This window comes from Sceloporus occidentalis, unplaced genomic scaffold, assembly GCF_023333645.1.
Source record: "Sceloporus occidentalis isolate IW3139 unplaced genomic scaffold, rSceOcc1.0.p SCAF_4, whole genome shotgun sequence".
Taxonomy (NCBI): domain Eukaryota; kingdom Metazoa; phylum Chordata; class Lepidosauria; order Squamata; family Phrynosomatidae; genus Sceloporus; species Sceloporus occidentalis.
Window position 1 is genome coordinate 187708395 of NW_028316984.1, and position 20904 is coordinate 187729298.

Here is a 20904-nt window from a genome sequence, read left to right on the forward strand (position 1 = left end):
CCTAGAAAAGGACAAAGTATGGAAAAATGAAATTTGTGGACTACAGCTCCTTAAGTCCCTGGGAGTTAGTTGACCGGGGATTCTAAATGATGAAGTCATCAACAGCAACACTTCCAAAATTTAGAAAGGAACAATTTAATACTCTCACACCTGCAGTCTTATCTTTTCTCCACCTTTTCTTTTAAAGGCATGCCTATACAGTACTAAGCCTGGGGTAGCTTTCCTTCCCACAGTAATCTTGTCCTTTCTTTAACTCTGTAAAGCCATGTTTCCAAATAGTTATCACAGTGATCTATATTCTCAAAGTCTCTCTCTTAACTAAACAGTTTTGTATTGCAGAAACAGTAAAGCCATAACCTAAGGAGTTTTGTTATGTTCAAAACTAGCATGCCTGGAGCAGTACTTTTAATGTTTCTTTTTGATAACTTGTTCCCCTGCATCATACCAGAATCTTTTTCTGCCTGCCCCTTCCAAGTATTAGAATTGCTTAATGAGACATGAGGATTATATTAGGGCCAACATTTTGGGCTGAGATCTGGGAGCCACAATACAAAGGACCTCCAATCAACAATGTGGTCTTAACACATAGTGTGCTTTTAAATAAACTTCATATAAGTGTGTTAGGTGTGTTGAGCAGTGAAGCTTCAGTTCTGCCTACCATTTTCTTTCCCCCAGACTGTTCCCCAGAAGCATGCTGGGAAAATGAAGATGGCAGGCATGACTGAAGCTTCACTTCATAGTGTAAGATTAAAAATGGAAATAAGTTACAACCATTGCTTCTACATTGTAAGCAGCTGAGGGAAACATGATGAAGTAGTGAAAAGAAACTAAGTTGGACCTTTCTGTTCTTTCTTTGGAAAACTCCCCCTCCACACTTTTTACAGAGGCTTTTGGGCTGCTCCGCATACCAGATAATTTTCTCTCAAGCATTTATTTATTTATATTAAAGAGATATAACTGTTTGCTCCTTTCCTGCTACTTGATGATAGTGTAAAGTGTGTGGCTTACATGACAGAGCAAAAGAAAGCCACGATAATTGGAGGTCTGTGAAACTGGAGGGCTAGCAGGGTGGTTCTGGGCTGGCTGGGGTAGAAAACATCTTGACCATCACTCTCACTCCATAATAGGTTAAACCCCCTGTTATTTTACAGTCACCCCTTCTTATCCATGGTTTTTATCCATCGATTCAAGCATCCATGGCTTGAAAATATTTTTAAAAAGTATGAATTCCAAATAGCAAGCCTTGCTTTTCCATTTTATATAAGGGACACCATTTTGCTCTGCCATTATATTTAATGGGACTTGAGCATCCATGGATTTGGTTATCCACAGGGGATCCTGGAACCAAACCCCAGAGGATAACAAGGTCCCTCTGTACTCTAAAAAATAGTCAAGTAGGGTTGGGAATCTTTGCACCTCTATGTGTTTTGATTTATAACCCTTGTACAGTCAGCCCTCCTTATACATGGATTTTCTATCCACGGATTCATGCATCCACTGCTTAAAAATATTCAAAAAAGTATGAATTCCTGATAGCAAATCATGATTTTCCATTTTATATAAGGGACACCATTTTTCTCTGCCATTGTATTTAATGGGACTTGAGCATCCATGGATTTTATTATTCACGGGGGATCCTGGAACCAAACCCCAGCAGAAACAAGGTCCCACTGTAATTTTTCACCATTGGCCACACTGACTAAAACTTCTGGGAGTTGGAATCCATAGTGTTTACTGGCTCCCCATCCCTGCACCAAAGGTGGAATGAATCTGTTTACGACTCAGCCTTATGTACCCTCCCTTCTACTGTTTTCTTCCCACACTGTGTGATTTTGGTTCACAAAATCTCAGCTGCTTGAATATGAATCAGCAGTCATGGTTTATAACTAACACTAGTTGGTTTAACAAGCCTGGGTCATCACTCAAAGTCTGAAGTTGGTTTGTTCTGATTCTGTAAACATTTAAGATTTAGCAGAGCTCAGAAAAGTTACATATTTGGACTATAACTCCAAGAATCCCCCAGCAAGGAGGGACAACGTCTGGTATATACAGATGAAATGACTTCATAGTTTTAATTTCTATCTTGGATATACTTCCAAAATTGTTTGTTTATTTTTGTTCCGATTTCAGATGTTGAGTGAGAACCTGAGAGGAGAGATGACTGTTGTGCCCATTGGAACCAAGATCACCCTCAAAGATAGCAAGTTTATTCAAGAGATTGCAAAATATCTCTTTATCAGCTGCAAGGAGGTACTTGTTCTAATGGGATGTGTTTAAATAGAAAGGGCATTGCAAAAGATAAACAGCTGTATAGAACTGGGTTCATCTGCTAATGCAATAGATCCTGCTAGCATAACAAATTTCCCATCTACCCTGAATGGATGTCAGATCTCCTCCAGAAAATTGGGAGGATTGGGGCAAGGCTACAGGGAAGAAGAGAGGTGGAGAGAATGTGTCATCACAAAAGCAGAATTCCACTGGTACAACTTTGGGTAGCATCTAGAACCTAATAGAGCCCAGGGAATAGTTCATTATAGAATGCAGGACATTCTATAGGCTGTGTAATAAATTTTCTGCTGGTAGGCATGAATACAACTGTTTTTAGATGTTTTTGCTCCCCAAGCTTCCTAATTCATATATTTTATTTACTTATTTAGATTGTTTTTGAAAATGCAGCATTTAAGACAGGTTAAAGCAAGACCATTCAAAAGGACTTTTGAAATGTTGAATAAACAAATGCATGTAAAGATTGCTGCAACAACTTAAATATAGGATTAGAAGAAAGTGAATCTGTTTTCATAGAACGGTATGGGGTTAAAAAAATCTAGTCCAAAACCTTGCTACAGGATATCCTGTAATTTGTGTATGAAGGTTGTTTCAGAAAGTGCCTGCAGAACAACCTTCTCTGGGTCCCTTGTGCAAACAAGTTGGGCTATATGAAGGCATTATTAAGTTGGATTATGGCAAAGATACATATGCACACAAATACTAATAATTCCTTCTGCTTTCTCAGGAACTTGAAGCTGTTAGGGATGCTTTGACTCCACCTTTGGCTTGTGTGGCTGCAAAAAATGGTGATTTGGAGGCCCTAAAAGCCTTACAGAGTATGGTAAAAACCTCTTATTTAGTGTATTTTATACAATCACCTGGATTAAGGGAACGCATAAACTTCACCTACTGTCATTGTCCAAAGTTCATCCTCCCTGGTGGCTATATGTAGTTGTGAGGGGTGAATAAAAATTCAAGGAGGTCTTCCAGTGTGCCAAGTATGGGGAATTTAGGGCCCTTCAGAAGCTGCTGAGTGATTGACTTGTCCCATAGTCCCAGTCATTGGCCAGACTAGCAGGGGCCGATGAAAATTGCAGTCTAATAGCATTAGTCATAAATTCTTCACCCCTGCATTTGTTAAATGGCCAACACAGCTACCCTTGCATGTTTAATAGCTTACTTGCTAATTAGCTTACTTGCTGTTCACCGCTATGATCTTTGGAATAGCGGTATATAAATAAAACAAATTATTATTATTAATTAATAATAATAAATAAATAAAACACATCTGCCTGGTGCCCAAAGCTCAAGTAATTTCAACACCGTTAATCAAATAGGCCCTTTGGTCACCCAAAGGCAGATCTCTGGATCCAAGCCAGGAACCTGAGATTGAATCATAGAATCATAGAGTTGGAAGAGACCTCAAGGGCTATCTAGTCCAACCCCCTACCATGCAGGAATACACAATCCAGGCACCCCTGACAGATGGCCATCCAGCCTCTGTTTAAAAACCTCCTAAGAAGGAGACTTCGCCACACACCAAATTCCACTGTGAAACAGCTCGTACTGTCAGGAAGTTCTTCCTAATGTTGAGGTGGAATCTCTTTTCCTGTAGTTTGCATTCATTGTTCCATGTCCTAGGGGCTCGACAGACCGCCCCAAAGGGTGTGCTGGAGCCGCCCATTTTTGCTCCTGAGAGACGCCACAGCAGCCAAACTGCACGGTGTCCCTCCACACCAAAAAGAACCCGGAAAAACCAGGTACTTTTAGGTGCACGTGGCCAATGCAATGAGTGCGCCATTGGCACACTGTTGTGCGTCGATGACATGAGAGAGGCACCATGATGTGCGTATCCTGCGCTGCATGTGTGTCATCATGGCAGCCCCCATGTGGACAGGAGGCTGCCATGATGGCAGCATCCGTATGGACTAGGGTTTGGGAGTGTGTGGTCGCTGCATGCTCCCGAACAGTAGAATCGGCGCCAGGACAGCACTTCCTGTCTGTTTGTACCAGGCTCTAGTCTCTGGAACAGCAGAAAAGAAGCTTGCTCCATCCTCAATATGACATCCCTTGAAATATTTATACAGGGCTTTCATATCACCTCTTAATGGTCTCTTCTCAAGGCTAAACATACCCAGCTCCCTAAGTTGCTCCTCATAGGGCATGGTTTCCAGACCCTTCACCATTTTGCTTGCCCTTCTCTGGATACACTCCAGCTTGTCAACATCCTTTTTGAATTGAATATTCTATGTGTTCACATTCGATTTGAAGATGGTTTCTCATACTCGTAATTTCTACAGGCCTCAGCTGTCCTCATGCAGAAAGTAGTCTCAGGAGACCATTCTCCATTAATCTGAGAGAGTAGACATAGGAGGAGGTGATCTCTTATTTGTACCAGCTATAACAAACTTGAACAGGTTATGGTATGCTGATGGGACTACTATTAGATATATGGTTTACATTTTTAAAGATGCTTCTTTTAAACCATCTCATTGCAGGGTGGAAACCTGAGTTCTGGGGATTATGATGGTCGCACTCCTCTTCATATTGCATGCTGTGAAGGCAATTTGGACATAGTCACACACCTGTTACAGTCTGGTGCAACTGTGTATGCAAAAGACCATCTGGGAGCCACTCCTCTGCTGAATGCTATCAAGTTCAGGTATTTTTTTAATTGCAATTTATATCAAAATCTCTGATGTATAGAACCTGTTCCATAGTTTCAAAACCCAGTTCTGTTTTATATTTGTTTGGGGGTGATTTTTGAATAGATGGTGTTGTGAATAGGAACATGTTGTGCATGGGTGATGTTGTGAATGTCACCTTGGATCCTATACGAGGAGAAAATGAGGGAGGGGTATAAATTAAATAAACTCTCTCTCTGTCTGTCTCTTTCTCTCTCTCTAATAAACTGTTATTATGCTCTTTTCCTTGGTAGAAATCTCTTGCAGAATAAAGTGTTTGCATAAGAACTAAGTATAACATGCAGACAGAAGTGATGGAAAAATATTTCATTTTGTACAGTGTGTAGGAATAGGAAGGACAAAACACTTGTATTTCCTGTTCATTCTGCCATTTTGTCACATCCAAATTATTTCTGGTTTTGTGAAAGCTAAGTAAATTATTTATAGAATTTCTGATTACAAAAAGAAAATTAATTTTAAAGTTACTGCTAAAAACTATGAAGAATTTATACTCCCTGCGTTTTTGAAAATTTTTCTACTGTTGTGTTCTCCGAAGTGGCACCTTCCAGATGCTTTGGACTACAACCTCCACCAGCTGCAGTTAGTAGAGTCTTCCTGTCTGAACTGCTGAGGTGGTCTCAGAGGTGATATTAATATCCCCAAACCTATTGTGCTGCAGGAGTTTATCATTCATCAGGGCCAGCTCAGTACTTTAAGTAAAGGACTGGATGTGGACAAACAGACTGAGGCTTAACTGAGAGAAGACAGAAGTGCTTTTGGTCAGTAGGAAAGCCAGCCAGGGATTGGGATTTCAGCCTGTTCTGGATGGGATTGCACTCTGTCTGAAAGATCAGGTTCATAGCTCAGGGGTGATCTTAGACCCAGAGCTGCTCATGGAAAGCCAGGTTGCTGCGGTGGCCATGAATGCCTTCGCCTAATTTTGGCTGGTGTGCCAGTTGCATTCTTTGTTGGAGAGGGCAGATCTGGCCACGGTGGTTCATGCCTTAATTACCTCTCGATTAGACTACTGCAATACAGTCTATTATCCCCTCTGTTGTAAGCCGCCCGGATTCCCAGTGATTGGGCAGCATATAAATAAATCCTATTATTATTATTATTATTATTATTATTATTATTACATGGGGCTACTCTTGAAATGTGTTCACAAGCTGCAACTAGTGTGCAATGCAGAAGCTAGATTGGTGTCAGGTGTGCATTTTAGAGATCATATAATAACAGTCTTGCAGAAACTGCATTGGTTTCCAGTTTGCTTCCAAGTGTAGTTGAAGATACTGATGTTGACTTACAAAGCTCTAAATACCTTGGGATATCTGAGGGACAATCTCTTCCCCCATGAGTCTGCCAGAAATTTGAGATATTAAGAGGAGGACCTGTTGCATATCCCAGCACCTCATAAGGTTAGGTTGGTGGGTACATAGTAACAGACGTACGGCTGCTAAACCATAGGTCAATCAAGCCTGTGACCTAAATCCAATTGCTTAGTCCTAAACTGGGTACTTCTGTTGAATCAGTGCATTGATTCAGCATGTTGTGATGATTTGAATGTTAGTTTAGGATTCTGTGAAACTAGGGTTCGAATCTCTGCTCAGCCTTGGAAGCCTCCAGGTGACCTTGGACAAGTAACACTTTCTTGGCTTTAGAGGAAGGCAATGGCAACCAACTCTAAACCAATTTTGCCAACTCCCCCCTGCCCCTTGGTCAATCTTACGGTCTATAGAATCATAGAATTGTGTAGTGGTTTGAATGCTGGACTACAACTCTGGAGACCTGAATTCAAACCACTGCTCAGCCATTGAAACTGACTGGTTTGCCTTGGGCAAGTTCCACACTCTCTGCCTCAGAGGAAGGCAGTGGCAAATCACCTCTAAACAAATCATGCCAAGAAAATCCTGTGAGATATTCTCATGTGAGAGTCATCATAAATCGGAAATAACACAGCAACAAGTCAGAAACAATCTGAAGGCACATGACAACAAGAAGTCAGCACTTAGGAAGAGACTTAGGGAGCTGCATATGTTTAGCCTGGAGAAGAGAAGGCTAAGAGGTGATATGATAGCTCTGTTTATATATTTGATGGGGTATCATATTGAGGATGGAACAAGCTTGTTTTCTGCAACTCCAGAGAATAGGACGTGGAACAGTGGATTCAAACTACAGGAAAAGAGATTCCACCTCAATATTAGGAACAACTTCCTGATAGTAAGAACTGTTTGACACTAGAATATACTCCCTCAGAGAGTGGTGGAGTCTCCTTCTTTGGAGGTCTTTAAACAGAGTCTGGATGTCCAACTGTTGGCAGTGCTTTGATTGACTGTTTCTGCATGGCAGGGGGTTGGACTGGATGCCCCTTGTGGTCTCTTCCAACTCTATGATTCTAGGTAAATCATTTCAATTCGCTGAATTTACTGTACAGTATTTGATACTAGCAAATAGAACTAATCTGTTCACAATCTGTTGCACCTAATGGATCATTTTATTTCTTGCAAAGTTGTAGGACAAGTGACTCTGTCTTCTTAAGAGTTGGGCTGGATGCCTTAATAATTATTCTGGCTCTGGTTTTGGAAATGTTACTTTTTGTACCTGGGCAAGTTATACTAAGGACTTAATATTCTAAAGGCACCAACTTCCTTCAGATCTTGGAAACTAAGCAGGGTCGGCTCCACTTAGTACTTGGACGAGAGATTGCAAACGTATACCAGGTGCTGTAGGCTGGATTTCAGAGGAAGGAACTGACAAAACCACTTCTGAGTATTCGTTGCCTAAGAAAACCCTATGAAATTCATAGAGTTATAACAGGTAATTTGAAGGTACACATGCATAGACACACACATACACACTAGTTACTTATAGACTGCAACTTCCCAGTTCCTTAGCACCATGGCTAGTACTGTGTAGTCCCTCCAAAAGTAACTTTCCCACAGCCTGTCCTGACCAGCCTACTTGGATTAGTATTTTGGACTGTGGCTAAGTGGCCTGACAGACAACTAACAATTTCTGTGACAGTCTGATGACCAGCCAAACAATTCAGATACAAGATAATTAGTCCAGAATCTCTTGAAATTCCTTAAAGCTGGTTAAACAAACTTGCTGCTGAACAAGCAGTGCTTGTCTAGCATACCTATGCAAGATGTTCCTGCAAGTGGCTATGTGTTTATGTGTGTTTTAACTGCCCAGTGACTGCCTGAGGAATTTCACATGAGTTTGTTATTCCGATTCTTTTGCTTTACCACTCCCATAAGAAACTCCTACTGGGATGCCTGATTTTTTAAAGCTGCCTAAAGGGGATTTAGAAGAAGAGAATTAAGCTGTGCTCTTGGTTCAGGCTAAGGCTGTTGTCTGGCTGTGAGCTAAACTGGTTGTCAACAGAGGCTGTAATACTAGCTTCAGGCCTACTCTGCCAACAGATTTCATTGCAAAGCTTAAGGAACGACTGGGCAACTGAGCACAGATAGAGCTAGTTAGGTGTTACTGCCACAAGTGCAATGGGATTGCAAAGTTAATTCTACCCAAGAGGCCCTATAGAAATATTTTAGAAGTATTGTGGTTCATACATAGAACATACAAACATGAAAAGCTGTGCTGGAGAAAACTAGAGGCCTCTAGTTTTCTGTCTCAAGAGAAGCCAGCTATATACCTCTCAGTAGTCTACGAGCAGGAACGTAAGAAGACCTTACTGCTGACTTTTCTCAACAATTGATATTCAGAGCTGCATTGCCTCTGGTACTGATGGGAATATATATCCTTCATGGATATATGAATAGCCTGTCCAGCCACTGATAGTCCTGTCCTCCATGAATTGTCCAATTTCCTTTTAAATTTGTCTAATCTGATGGTCATCACCACATCTTATAGTGTATTCTACATTTATAGTCCCTTGTGTACTATGTGAAGAGGTACATCCTTTTATCTGATGTGAGTCTTCCTCTGTTGCCTTCCTGGTGGTATCAGAGGAGGGGCAGAAATGTACTCCCTACTCACTTTCTCCACACCATTCATACTTTTATTTGATGTGTGTGTGGGTGTGGGGGGGGGATGATGGTTGTAGTGAAGGAAGGATCTCTGTGTTCATGCAGTCAGAAGTCCAAAGGACACTGCAGAAATAATCCAGTTTGAGACAGCTTTAACTGCCCTGGCTCAGTGCTAAGGAATCCTGGCAACTGTAGTTTATTCTGACATCAGAGCTCTCTGACAGAAGCAGCTAAATATCTCACACAACTAAAGTTCCCAGAGCCAGGGCAGTTCAAGCGGTTTCAAACTAGATTATTTCTGCAGTGTGTTTTGGACCAGAGACTCTGTCTCAGTTGTTCCCAACCTAATGCTTTGCAAATTTGTTGGACGGCAGCTCTAATTATTTTTAACTGGTTTGTTCAACTATAAAAATGTGGATACAAGTATAAAACATCAAGTTGGGGGAAAGGTTCTCTGTCTTGAAGGAGAATCGTCTTACACATAAATATCCTGGCTATATTGCAGTTATCAACATCAAAAATTGTTTAGCTCAATTGGTCTAAAATCTCTGATATTTCTGATTGTTATTGTTGTTATATACCTTCAAGACGATTTTGATGGATGGCAACGCTATCATAGGGTTTTCATGGTAAGATTTGTTAACAGGAGTGTTGCTGTTGCCTTCCTGCGAGGCTGGGAGTGTGTGATTTGTCCAAAGTCAACCATTGGTTTTCATGGCTGAACAGAGATTTGAACTCTGGGGCGAAACAGACTGCCCCTTTGCACTGGCTTAGGGGTGGCGTCAGAGCGCAACATTTAGACGCCACACGCTCTGATGCTGCCCCCAAACTGGCATCACATCACCCACTCAACCATGTGGTGGACAGCTTTGTGGTGTTCCAATGGCGTGGTGTTTATACGCCGGATGCTACAGGAGTGCTATAAAGCTGCTGCAGCAATGGAAAAAGCTGGCTTTTTGTTAGCTCAAAAAGGAGCGACATTTTGCTCCTCCTTTTTGTGCCAGCAAAAAGCTGGGTTGGAGGCATGGCATGTGGTTGCTGCGGCCCCAACCCAGTTTTCAAGGGGGCAGCATCAAGCCGCCTCTTCAGGGCCCTCTTTGTCGGCCCTTTGTCTCCTGGATTCCTAATTCAGCCCTCAAACCACTACACAATGCCAACTTTCTGTTTCTAATAATAATATATTAGAGGATGTAGGATTTGGCAAAATGCATCTGAACTGAACTGAAGTATCTGTTGCACAGAGTATAGATATGCTGGATCATACATGTGATCATATAGTATAATGAGTTTCCCCTAGGAAATTTACTTCACCTAGGAAATCATGTTGTATCCAAATAGAAGAGACCCACTGAATTTATTAGGAACTTGGTCAGTAGGTTTACTCTAATCAGATTAAGAGTTAGATTTTAGTCTAACTAAATGTGTACTATAACCCATAACTATACAATGGGTCCCTGGTATCCATTGGGGCTTGGTTCCAGGACCACCTTGTGGATACCAAAATCTGTGTATACTCAAGTCCCATTAAATACAGTGGCATAGTAAAATGGTGTTGCTCATATAAAACAGCAAAATCAAGGCATGCTTTTGGAATTTATATTTGTTTTTAATATTTTCAAGCCATGGATGTTTGAATCCCTGGATAAAGAGGTCTGACTGTACAGTATAGTTATGACCAGTTTCCCACAATCCTTCCACCCCCTACAAATAAGTAGAAAGAACAGATTTACTTGGCTTGTCTTCGTGTGTGTGTACAATAAAGGCTGCATGTACCGTCCTGAGATGCATCACACATTTAGTGTACTTCAGTATTTCTGACAGTGTGAATGAGCCTTCTAACAATTGTTCTGAAAAGCAAAATAAGTAGCCAATGAAGTTTATACAGAGTTTTGCTATTTCCACATATGGATACAGAAAACAAATGACAGTGTTATCTCTAATCTACAGCTTCTTCTAATTTTGATAATTTAAGGCCATGGAGAGAAGCCACCTCTTGTCGTAACTCCTTGCAGTAGCTTTCTCTCATACATTTTGCAGCGCTTTCACCTTTTGAAGTTTCTAATGTCAGGTGTAAAAGGTCAGCTCACTGTTTCTCCCAGGAGAACTGAGGAACAAGAATGAAGCCATTCAAGTCTAGGGGTGGGTTACTCCTGCATTTCTTTAAATGACTGGTGGGAAATGCAGTTGCAGCCCCCCTCCCTGTAAAACCTCATTCACATTTTTAACTCCAGTGCAAGTGGGTCCATGAGAACCCTTTTAAAAACATATATAGGATTAAAGGGTGACAGCTTTCAATGTTACAGCTTAGGGCCTATTCATAGCATAAAAGGATTCATGTTTAGCATTTATACAGTGTTTGAATTGGAATGCTCCAAGAAGGGCTATAGCACAGTGGCAGAGCATATACTTTACATGTAGCTAGTTCCTGGTTTAATCTCTGGCCATCTTCAGTTTTTAAACCACTCCTTAGAATCTTTGCCCAAAGGCTTAAAGGACATGATGCAAAAGAGGAATAAAAGGAATGAGAAGGACAGAAGAATAGCAGATCTGAGAATTACTAATTTCAGCCCTTGGGTAGCCATTGGAAATCAGAGTTGATAGTACTAGGTTTGAAGGACTAGTGCCCTGAATCAAGCTGTTGCCACAGTGAAGAAGTAATGCAGTTTGATACCAGTTTAACTGTCATGGCTTAATCCTATGAAATCCTTGGATCTGTAGTTGTGGCACAAGAGCTCTCTGACAGAGAAGGCTAAATATGTCACAAAACTACAAATTCCAGAATTCCATAGCATAGCAGTTACATGCAGTGTCAAACTGCATTAATTATGCAGTGTAAATGTAGCCTTAATCTAAGGCATGTATGTGTACAGACAGATAAAAATTTATTCTAGTCTACCTTTCTTAAAGTGGCTTGTAGGAATCTTCTGGTAATGTCTCATCCAGGCACTGAATGTGGGCCTTCAGTACAGGCATCCCTCAGTTCACAAAGCCTCTGATAAAGAAGCTCTTTTAATTACTTTTTATAGGAGCCCAGCCAAGCCCCCATCTCATCTTCTGTCTAGCTAGAAGTTTTTTTGCAGCTTTGGCATTGGAAGGATGGTGAAGGAGGAATGGAGAAAATCAGACATTCAGCATAGGATTGCAGAAATGTGTCTGCAGTAAACAGTGCAATCAAACTTGAACTGGGAAAGAATAGGATTCTACTCTATCCTACTGCAGGGTGTGTGTGCTTATGTACAACAGGCAACGTAAACAGCAGCCTCCAGAATTACTTACTGAGCATGTGTGAAGAGCAAAACTGTAAAAGGGAAAAGCAGATTAGCCTGCCTCACGAGCTACCATGGTATATTCAAAAAGCATAGATTTATAAGCTTTGCCAGCAAAATGGAAAACATTAGAAAAGTGGAGACTGTTGAAAGAAAGAAAAAATCATCCCCAGATGCATTTTGGAAGAAGCTATCAAGTAGTCTTTAGAGAATTCAAAATCTTTTTTGTTTATTTCTGCAGCACTGACATGGTTCTTATATTTCACATGTGCATAATACTAGTTTTGAATAAAAAGGTTACTGAAACTTGTTGAATTGTGCTTATTTTTTGGGTGCAGGAATGTATTCCTATTTTTTCCATGTCATTTTTACCTCTGGTATCAAAGGCCCGGTATAATCAGGCAGGAAGCACTGTCCTGGTGCCGATTCTAGGGTTCTGGAGCATGCAGCGACTGCACGCTCCCAAATCCTAGTCTGTACGGACACTGCCATCATGGCGGCCTCTTGTCCCCACAGGGGCCACCATGATGACACAAGCGCGATGCAGCATCTGCACGTCATGGCGCCACTCTCGCATCATTGATGCACGACAGTGCACCAGTGGTGCACTCGTTGCATCTTCCGCGTGCACCTAAAAGAACCCGTTTGTTCCAGGATTTTTTTGGTGCATCGAGACGCCACAAGATTTGGCTGCTGCGGTGTCCCTTGGGAGCAAAAACAGGCGTCTCCAGCCCGCCCTTTTGGGGCAGTCTGTCGAGCCCCAAGGTTTCTGTTAAAGAAGTAATGCCCTGGAACACATCTGCTTTGTTAACTGTGGTATATCTGTATTGATATTAAGACTAGGTGATTCCAAACCAATCACTCAGCTCCCCCATTGTAGATAAGAAGTTGAAGCTAGAGGACAAGAGCATGTCTAAGCACTAGTTAAGCCCTTTGTGGGAAAGGTAATTCAGAAATGAGTAGCTGTGCTTAGGTCCCATTGAAATCAATGGGAGAAGTTTGCTATGACTAATTGAAGTTCCATTGTTTCACAGAGCCTGTATTTATGCCATAAATAACAAGATGGTACATGTGATGTGTGCATTCATAGGTCTGATGTACCTGTGTAACAGGTTACATTAATTATACTTCACTAACTCTGCTGCCCACCTGCTCATTATATAGTTCTCTATCAAATGAATTGTTCGTTCACCTCTGATTTGGACTCGACTTTCACATTCACCATAGACATGGATGTCTTTTGAAATGAAGAAAGTTGTCAGTGGATCCACAGCACAGCTTGGAAAAATATTTTTAGCTACAATTCCCAGAATCTTCAACCAGCACAGCCACTGCTGGTGGATTCTGGGAAGTGTAATACAAAAGTATCATTTCCAAGCTTTGGTCCAGAGGTGGTGTAGGTAGCAGTTTTTCTCCTAATGTGTTTGGCAATAGATGTGTATTGAACATTAATCTAATGGTGGAGAAGAGGCGGTGCCATTTATGACATGTGAGACTGAGAGCACAAGAGTACCATATACATTTTCTCAGAAGTAAATCTCATACATTTCAACATGGATTAGTTCTCTGTACACTGAGTCCTTGGTATCCACTGGGGTTTGGTTCCAGGATCCCGCCCCATGAATACCAAAATCCATGGACACTCAAGTCTCATTAAATACAAGGACATAGTAAAATAGTGTCCCTTATATAAAATAGCTAAAACAAGGTTTGCTTTTTGGAATTTATATATCTTTTAATATTTTCGAACTGTGGATGGTTGAATCTGTGGATAAAGAATGCACAGATACAGAGGGCCGACTGTACCTAGGGCTGCATCCACACTGCAGAAATAATCCAAGTTGATACCACTTTAACTGCTCAGTGCTATGGATTCCTGAGATTTGTAGTTTGTTGTGGCACCAGAGTGCTCTGACAGAGAAGGCAAAATGACTCCTAAAACTACAGTGCCCAAAATTCCATAGCACTGAGCCATGGCCGTTAAAGTGATGTTATCCTGGATTATTTCTGCAGTGAAGATGCAGCCCTTGAGCACAAACTGCAGTTGTGTTCCCCAGTTATGCCACTTTTCCCCACCCCTGATCACCAGATGTTGACGTTGCTTACACTCTTCTGTGAACATGGATTGAGATGAATGTTTGGTTGAATGGTGGTATAAAAAGTAAATACAACACTTGTTGCTTCTAGAAAGGGAAAAGAATGTCCTTGATCCTATGCTCTGTGTCTCAAGGAACATTTGTGATGAAATATTTAAGATAAGGAGCAAACGTGTGAAGCCTATAATTGCAGAGCAGTTAATAATACATCTCTGTTGATGGAAAAAGGATTGAGTAACTTTCTCTCTCTCTGTCCTCCCCTCCCTCTCTGTCTCCCTCCCATCAGAGAAGTGAAATGGCTTCTCTGTGACTTAACATGTATTTTCCATTGATGAATAGAAGTGAAAGAAAAAGAAAAATCTCTTTTTGAAAAGTCCTATTCTTCATCTGCAATAGTGCTCTGTCTTAGTCATATCTGCCAGCCTGGTTGCAAGTTTGTATGTGTTGTTACTGAAGAAACAAACAACAGGAAACAGTTTCCAGTTCAAAGGACCTGGAAACTGAGCTGGACATTGTTCCTAATTGTTTGGTTTTTTTTTTTAGTTTCTGGAAACTCAGAAGAAGAATATAGTATGTTTCTGAGACTGTACCACAGTCTGTTCTGCACATGTTACATGTCCCTTCTGAGCTTGGAGTCCAGTTATTAGGGCACCTGCTGAAAATCCTTGTTCTTGTGATGCAGCTGAGGTACAGGATTCGGTTAGGGCTGAAGGTGTTACTTCTTTCAGCTACAACTCCCAGAACCCTTCCCCAGCCAACATGGCCAGTGGAGGATGTTTCAGATTCTTGTGCATGATCAGCTGATCTGACAAAATTGTGAGAAAGGAAAAGAAATATTAGGAGTATAGCAGCCAAGGGGGTGAATGAGAGTGTTCATCATATGTGTGAATGATGAACACTCCCATTCAGGTGAAATGACCTGCTTCAGGGGCACATTCAGAAATGCAACTAGGACTTTGGGATTGAAATCTAGGACACTGCAGAAATCCAGGACCCCATAATCCCAGTCTAGAGAATAGCAGGTGATCAGGGCAATGGTGAACACCTAAGAATGCTGGGGTTGTTGTTGTTGTTGTTCTAATGCAGTACTTCTCAGGCTGTCTGATGTGGAGAACTAGCACTTATTATTTTTCAGAATGCCAAGGATGGGCACTAACTTTATGCCCATTGGGTACAATTGTTCTTTTCTTTCCTGGAAACTTGCCAGGAACCATCAGCAACTGGCTCAGGGACTGGCACTAGTCCAGGGACCCCCAGTTTGAGCAGCATTGTTCTGATGTACTAGGAACCTAGTGAGCCAGTATAGTATAGTGGCTTGATTGTTAGACTAGACTAGATACTGTGAGAAACCAGGGTTCAAATTCCTGCTCACCCATAACCCAGTAGGTGACCTTTGACCAGTCACACTCTCTCAGTCTTAGAGGAAGCTAATGACAAATCCTCTCTGCACAAATTTTGCTAACAAACCCCTGTAAGAGCATCATCATAAGTCAGAGTTGGCTTGAAAGCATATAACAAGAATGTACAGTCACCCCTCTGTTTTCGCGGCAGATCCATTCTGGACGCCCTAGTGAAAATGAAAACTGTTAATATTCAAACCTCGTGCGTGCTCCATTTTATCCCCCTCCATTTGCCACTCACGCATAATCAAGGGATGTGGATGCCAACTCTGTGAAATTGGAGGGGTGACTGTATATGGAAATGTAAAGCATGGGATTGTGATGAGCGGGTGTAGGGGAAGAAATGTTTCTGTGGTGTATATGTATTATTTGTATGTATATTTGTATATGTGTATATCTCATTGACAGCCCATACAAACAGGACAAAATAAAGCTGCTTTGGGCCACTTTTGGAGGTATGTTGTTTAAATGATGCATGTGTCCTAAGAGGCCAGAAGCCACGCCAAAGCCACACTCCAGTCTTAAGGACTGGAGTTCAGCTTTGGCACAGCTTCTGGCCTCTTAAGAAGTGTGTCATTTAAATAGCATACCTCCAGAATGACCTGAAGCAACTTTATTTTGGCCTGTCTGTACGGGCTCTAAGTCCAGAATATGGCAGTCATATACCATGAGTTGAGAAGGGGCAAATAGAGGCAGAAATTAGTGTTCACCATGACTTGTTAAAGTGATAGCCTTAACAAGGTGTCAGGTTAAATGATTTGGGCCTGCACTAGCATGTTTAATTAACCAGCTACTGCACAGTATAGTCTATGGCTATTTGCGACTGGTATATAGGTGTTTCAGTTTAAATTGATATGAATTTCATAACAATCACGTCAAATTCATGCACTTATATATATAAAACACATGCATAATTTACAGGTATCCTTTGTATAGAAGGAAAAATCATTTTGGGAAATGGCTCAGACAGTTTAAGAGTTCTTTCTCTGTTAGTAAGCTGCAGATGTTTCTGTTAAGACATTAAAAAAAAAAAAGACACCTCTTTTCCCATTTTCTTAAAGGCACCACAGAGTGATTTGCTTGCTTCGCATGACTGGAGCTCACCTTTCCAGCCAGGAACTTGTGAATGTTGGAACAGAACTCTGCAGGTAAGAAAAAATTCTTTCAAATTCAGTGATGACATTGTAATGTGATTCTCGGATGGGCCACACATGTATGTAGATCACATGATTTTTCCACACTAATTTACTGACAAGCAGCTGTACATATGAATTGACTCTGTCTATAACTCTGTATGTGTGGTGATCTAAAGGTCATGTTGTGGTGGGGCATTTACATGGTACATCAGTCAACTTATCTGTTTCACATAACACAATTATAACTGTTAATTACCACTTTAACTACCACGGCTCCATCCTATGGAATCCTGGAATTTGTAGTTTTGTAAAGTATTTACAGTTCTCTCCAAGAAAGCTCTAATTCCTCACCAAACTGCAAATGTCAGGATTTCATAGGATGTAGTCATTTACAGTTAAAGTGGTATCAAGATGCTGTAATAGTGAAGTGTAAATGAGACTTATATCATTGAGATGGTATACTCAGAACTTGCAAAGGTACTTTTTTGGAATACAATTCCCAGAAACCCCTAGCCAGCAACATTACAAAAAACATTTTCCAAGCACAGGGTATGCATATATGATACTTCCCACAGAAGGTGTATCTACACTGTCTGCTTAATCCTGGCTCAGTCTGGAGCATTATTCCTGGACTGGAACTGATCACAATGGTGACCATATGCAGCAGGCCGAATCTGGTGCGACACCGCATTATGCACATGGGTCATCCAGGCCAAAACCCCATTGGCTCCACTGCCACCACTTTGTAGGCAAGAGCTCAGTGTAGAGCCTGCCCAGCATACACTGCTTCTGCTGAAAACAGAAATGAGCACCTGGAAATGTGACCAACAAGGAATGCAGAGAGCCAAGAGCTGCATTGTTCCCTTTTCCTGTGCTGAACGGTACAAGGAAGGTGGATGGTACAGATCTTGATGTGCAGACAACTGGATTGGGCTGAATTGGACCAGATCCAGCTGTCCATATGCCAAAAGAACCTGAAGTCACTCTAAGGTTTCTGGGAAACTCTGGGATTTCCCCTGACTTTGCATAGTTCAGAGCAAAGTTGTGTTTACTTTGATCTGAATTATGCTAAGAAACCCCTATAAGAGCATAATCAAAAGTCAGAGTTGGCTTGAAAGCACATAACAAGAATGTCCCCAGAAGTAGCCATACATTAGAAGTGCCAGAGTATGGAGTTTTCACTGGTATAAACAAGCCCAGAGTTTCTAATAATATGAGTTGAGTGAATATCTTTGAACTTAAGACCAGTTTTGCTTTGTGTATTCCAGAAAAGAATGCTAATACAGTCCTTACCCTCCAGTCTGACAGGCTCAAAATCTGCTTTGTCAAAACTTACTCAGCTGTCAGGATTATTAAGAGGAGTGGCTAAATAAAAAAACCTTTATACTCTTTTGCAAATAAATTGACCCACATTTAGCCTTTTCTGCCCTCAGAAGAACCTGTTTAACTGGCTAGCCTTAGAAGATGGCAAAATGCTTTGGGGCTTTCAACAACAACCAGAAAAATAAAAGAATCAGTAGATGATGCAATATAGTTAGCTAGCACCAGATTTGCATTTCTCATATATGCTTCTTCAAGGGTGCTTATGGAAAAAATGAATAAATTGCAAATTTGGTGAACTCATCAGCTTTTAGTGTGAACTGCAGCTGTGCACAAACAGCATTTTGTCATTTTCCATCTTACGTGTGAGCATGAAAATGGGGGGGGGGGGCATTTCACCTATCTTTTCACAGTAAGGAGAAATTTCCCCACATACAGCTTCTAGCAGTATTCTTTCTTTCCTTAAGGGATTTTCTCTGGTAAGAAAAAACATTGATGACACAATGGCAAAAGAGAATGTCTGGGTCCCTTGGGAAATTCTGTGGATGAAGCGGGATGATTGCATAATAAAAATTAAATCTGGAAACTGCAGTTGAAATTACATAGGAGCAGGTCCTCCTCCTCTTTGCTGTTATTTGGTGTACTGCAAGTAGAAACAATAGGAACTGCATTGGCAGACTGTCTACCACTTTGTTTTCTAGTCATCATTTGGGTCAGGATTTCTGGGCATCATTGGGGTATATATGTGACCCATATGTGGCAGTGAGGAAATAAAACTCACCTCTACACAGTTGCATGCCCCTGATATGGAGCCTGATGCTGGGATAGAATGTGAACTGCCTCCAGGGTGACCAGACACCCTCCTTTTCCAGAACACATCCTACATTTCAACCTTATGTCTAGGAGGAATTCCAAAATGTCCTCCATTCTGAACATGACTAAGAAGCATGAATTTATATTTATATTAGTGTTTTTAGCTTTTATTTTGTAATGTCCTACATTTTTCTTGAAAGCCCCACATTTTGCGCTGCTTTGTTCTCCTTTGGGCACCCTTACTGGCTCAGTTTTCCCAGCATTAATAGCTAAACCAGGTTTTTGTGTCACATAAATAGATATATATGAGAGAACAAGATAATAGTAAACAAAATGATATTTAAACTTTAAAAACTTTAAACTGTTTATTTATAGTCCGCTTTTCCTTTGCAGATCAAAGCGGGTTACACAGAAGTACAACAAATGTACAATTTTGCAAACAGTATCCATAAAAAACCCGAACAATACAATAATACAGATTAAAAACAAGATAAAAAGCTTACAGATTAAAATCACAACAATAGCTAGCATAAAGTGCAGGTGCAACGATGCAACGGGGAGAGAGCAGGTATTACATTGTCTGGGGGAAAGCCTGTTGAAAGAGGAAGGTTTTTAACCTCTTCCTAAATAAGTCAAGGGAGTTAACCGAGTGGAGCTCACCGGGAAGAGAGTTCCAGAGCTGCGGGGCCGAGCTGGAAAATGCCCTTTGTGCAGTCGCAGAATATTTTGTATCTGGAACCCTCAACAGTTGCTTCCCGACCGACCTGAGAGTGCGGGGCGGATTATATAGGGAGAGGCGGTCCTCCAAGTACCCTGGGCCCAAGCCATTTAAGGCTTTATAGGTGATAACCAACACCTTGTATTGCGCCCGGAAGCGAATGGGCAGCCAATGTAGATCTTGTAGAACAGGTGTTATATGGCTGGTCCTGGGGCATCCAGTGACCAGTTTAGCTGCCATGTTCTGCACTAATTGAAGCTTCCGGGTTTGGTACAAGGGTTGCCCCATGTAGAGAATATATTGGTGTATATAAATGCATTTGCAGCTCTTTACTGGCTTCATCGAGCCAGTGTGGCATAATGGTTCAACTGCTGGACTACAGTTCTGGAGACCAGGGTTCAGATAACCCACTGGCTGGCCTTAGGCAACTCACGCACTCTCAGCCCCAGAAAACCCCATAATAGGGTTGCCTTAGTGTTGTCTTAAGTCAAAACAATTCAAAGGCACATAACAACAAATAATTTACACTATTTATTCATTCATTCATTCATTTACACTATACTGGTTTATTCCCCATATATACAGTCACCCTTGGAACTCGCGGGGGATACGTTCCGGACCTCCCCCCGCATGCGAGTTCCAAATCTCACACATATTCAGGTCCCATAGGCTTGAATGGGGCACGTGCATGCGGGGCACGTGCCCTTTAAGGTTAATGGTGGTCGCCCCTCCGCGGATTTCCAAGTCCACAGATTTCAAGTCTGTGGACTTAGAAGGGAGACAGTATAGGGAATAGACACACACACACATATAGACCAGTATATTGTAAAAACAACTCTGCAGGATCTTATTTGGCTAGAAATTATGTTTGATTGACATCTCTGTTACAATAAATAGTGAAAAATTAGATGAACCTTGAACCATTCATATCAGGTTGCCACTCCAAATCGAAAAATTGCAAGAGGTGGGTGAGTTTTAGGTGGGGGAGAGAAGCAACCAAATTCCCTTTTTCTGTCTCTACTCTTTCTCCTGTATATCAAAATGCCAGTTAATGAAATCCAAGGATGTTTTCCTTCAAGTCTGTTATCATAGCCCATCTCCCAGTTGAAACGCTGTTCCATTCTGATCACAGCTGTCGAGGAAAATTATGATTGTGACAGAACTTTGACCATGCCTCTAATACCTGATTATCTTTCCTGTGAAATAAAATATGG

The 20904-nt window shown here is 41.3% G+C and overlaps 1 protein-coding gene across 2 annotated transcripts in view; it reads left to right on the top strand.

Annotated features, from left to right (window-relative positions):
* Positions 1–20904, top strand: part of LOC149315163 (60 kDa lysophospholipase-like) — a 108425-nt gene that overhangs the window by 55232 nt on the left and 32289 nt on the right. For both annotated transcript variants that reach the window (XM_089522651.1, XM_089522652.1), the window contains exons 10-13: positions 2131–2250; positions 3014–3109; positions 4767–4930; positions 16765–16851. In XM_089522651.1, coding sequence (XP_089378777.1) covers positions 2131–2250; positions 3014–3109; positions 4767–4930; positions 16765–16851 — 467 coding nt within the window. The remainder of the gene's footprint in view (positions 1–2130; positions 2251–3013; positions 3110–4766; positions 4931–16764; positions 16852–20904) is intronic.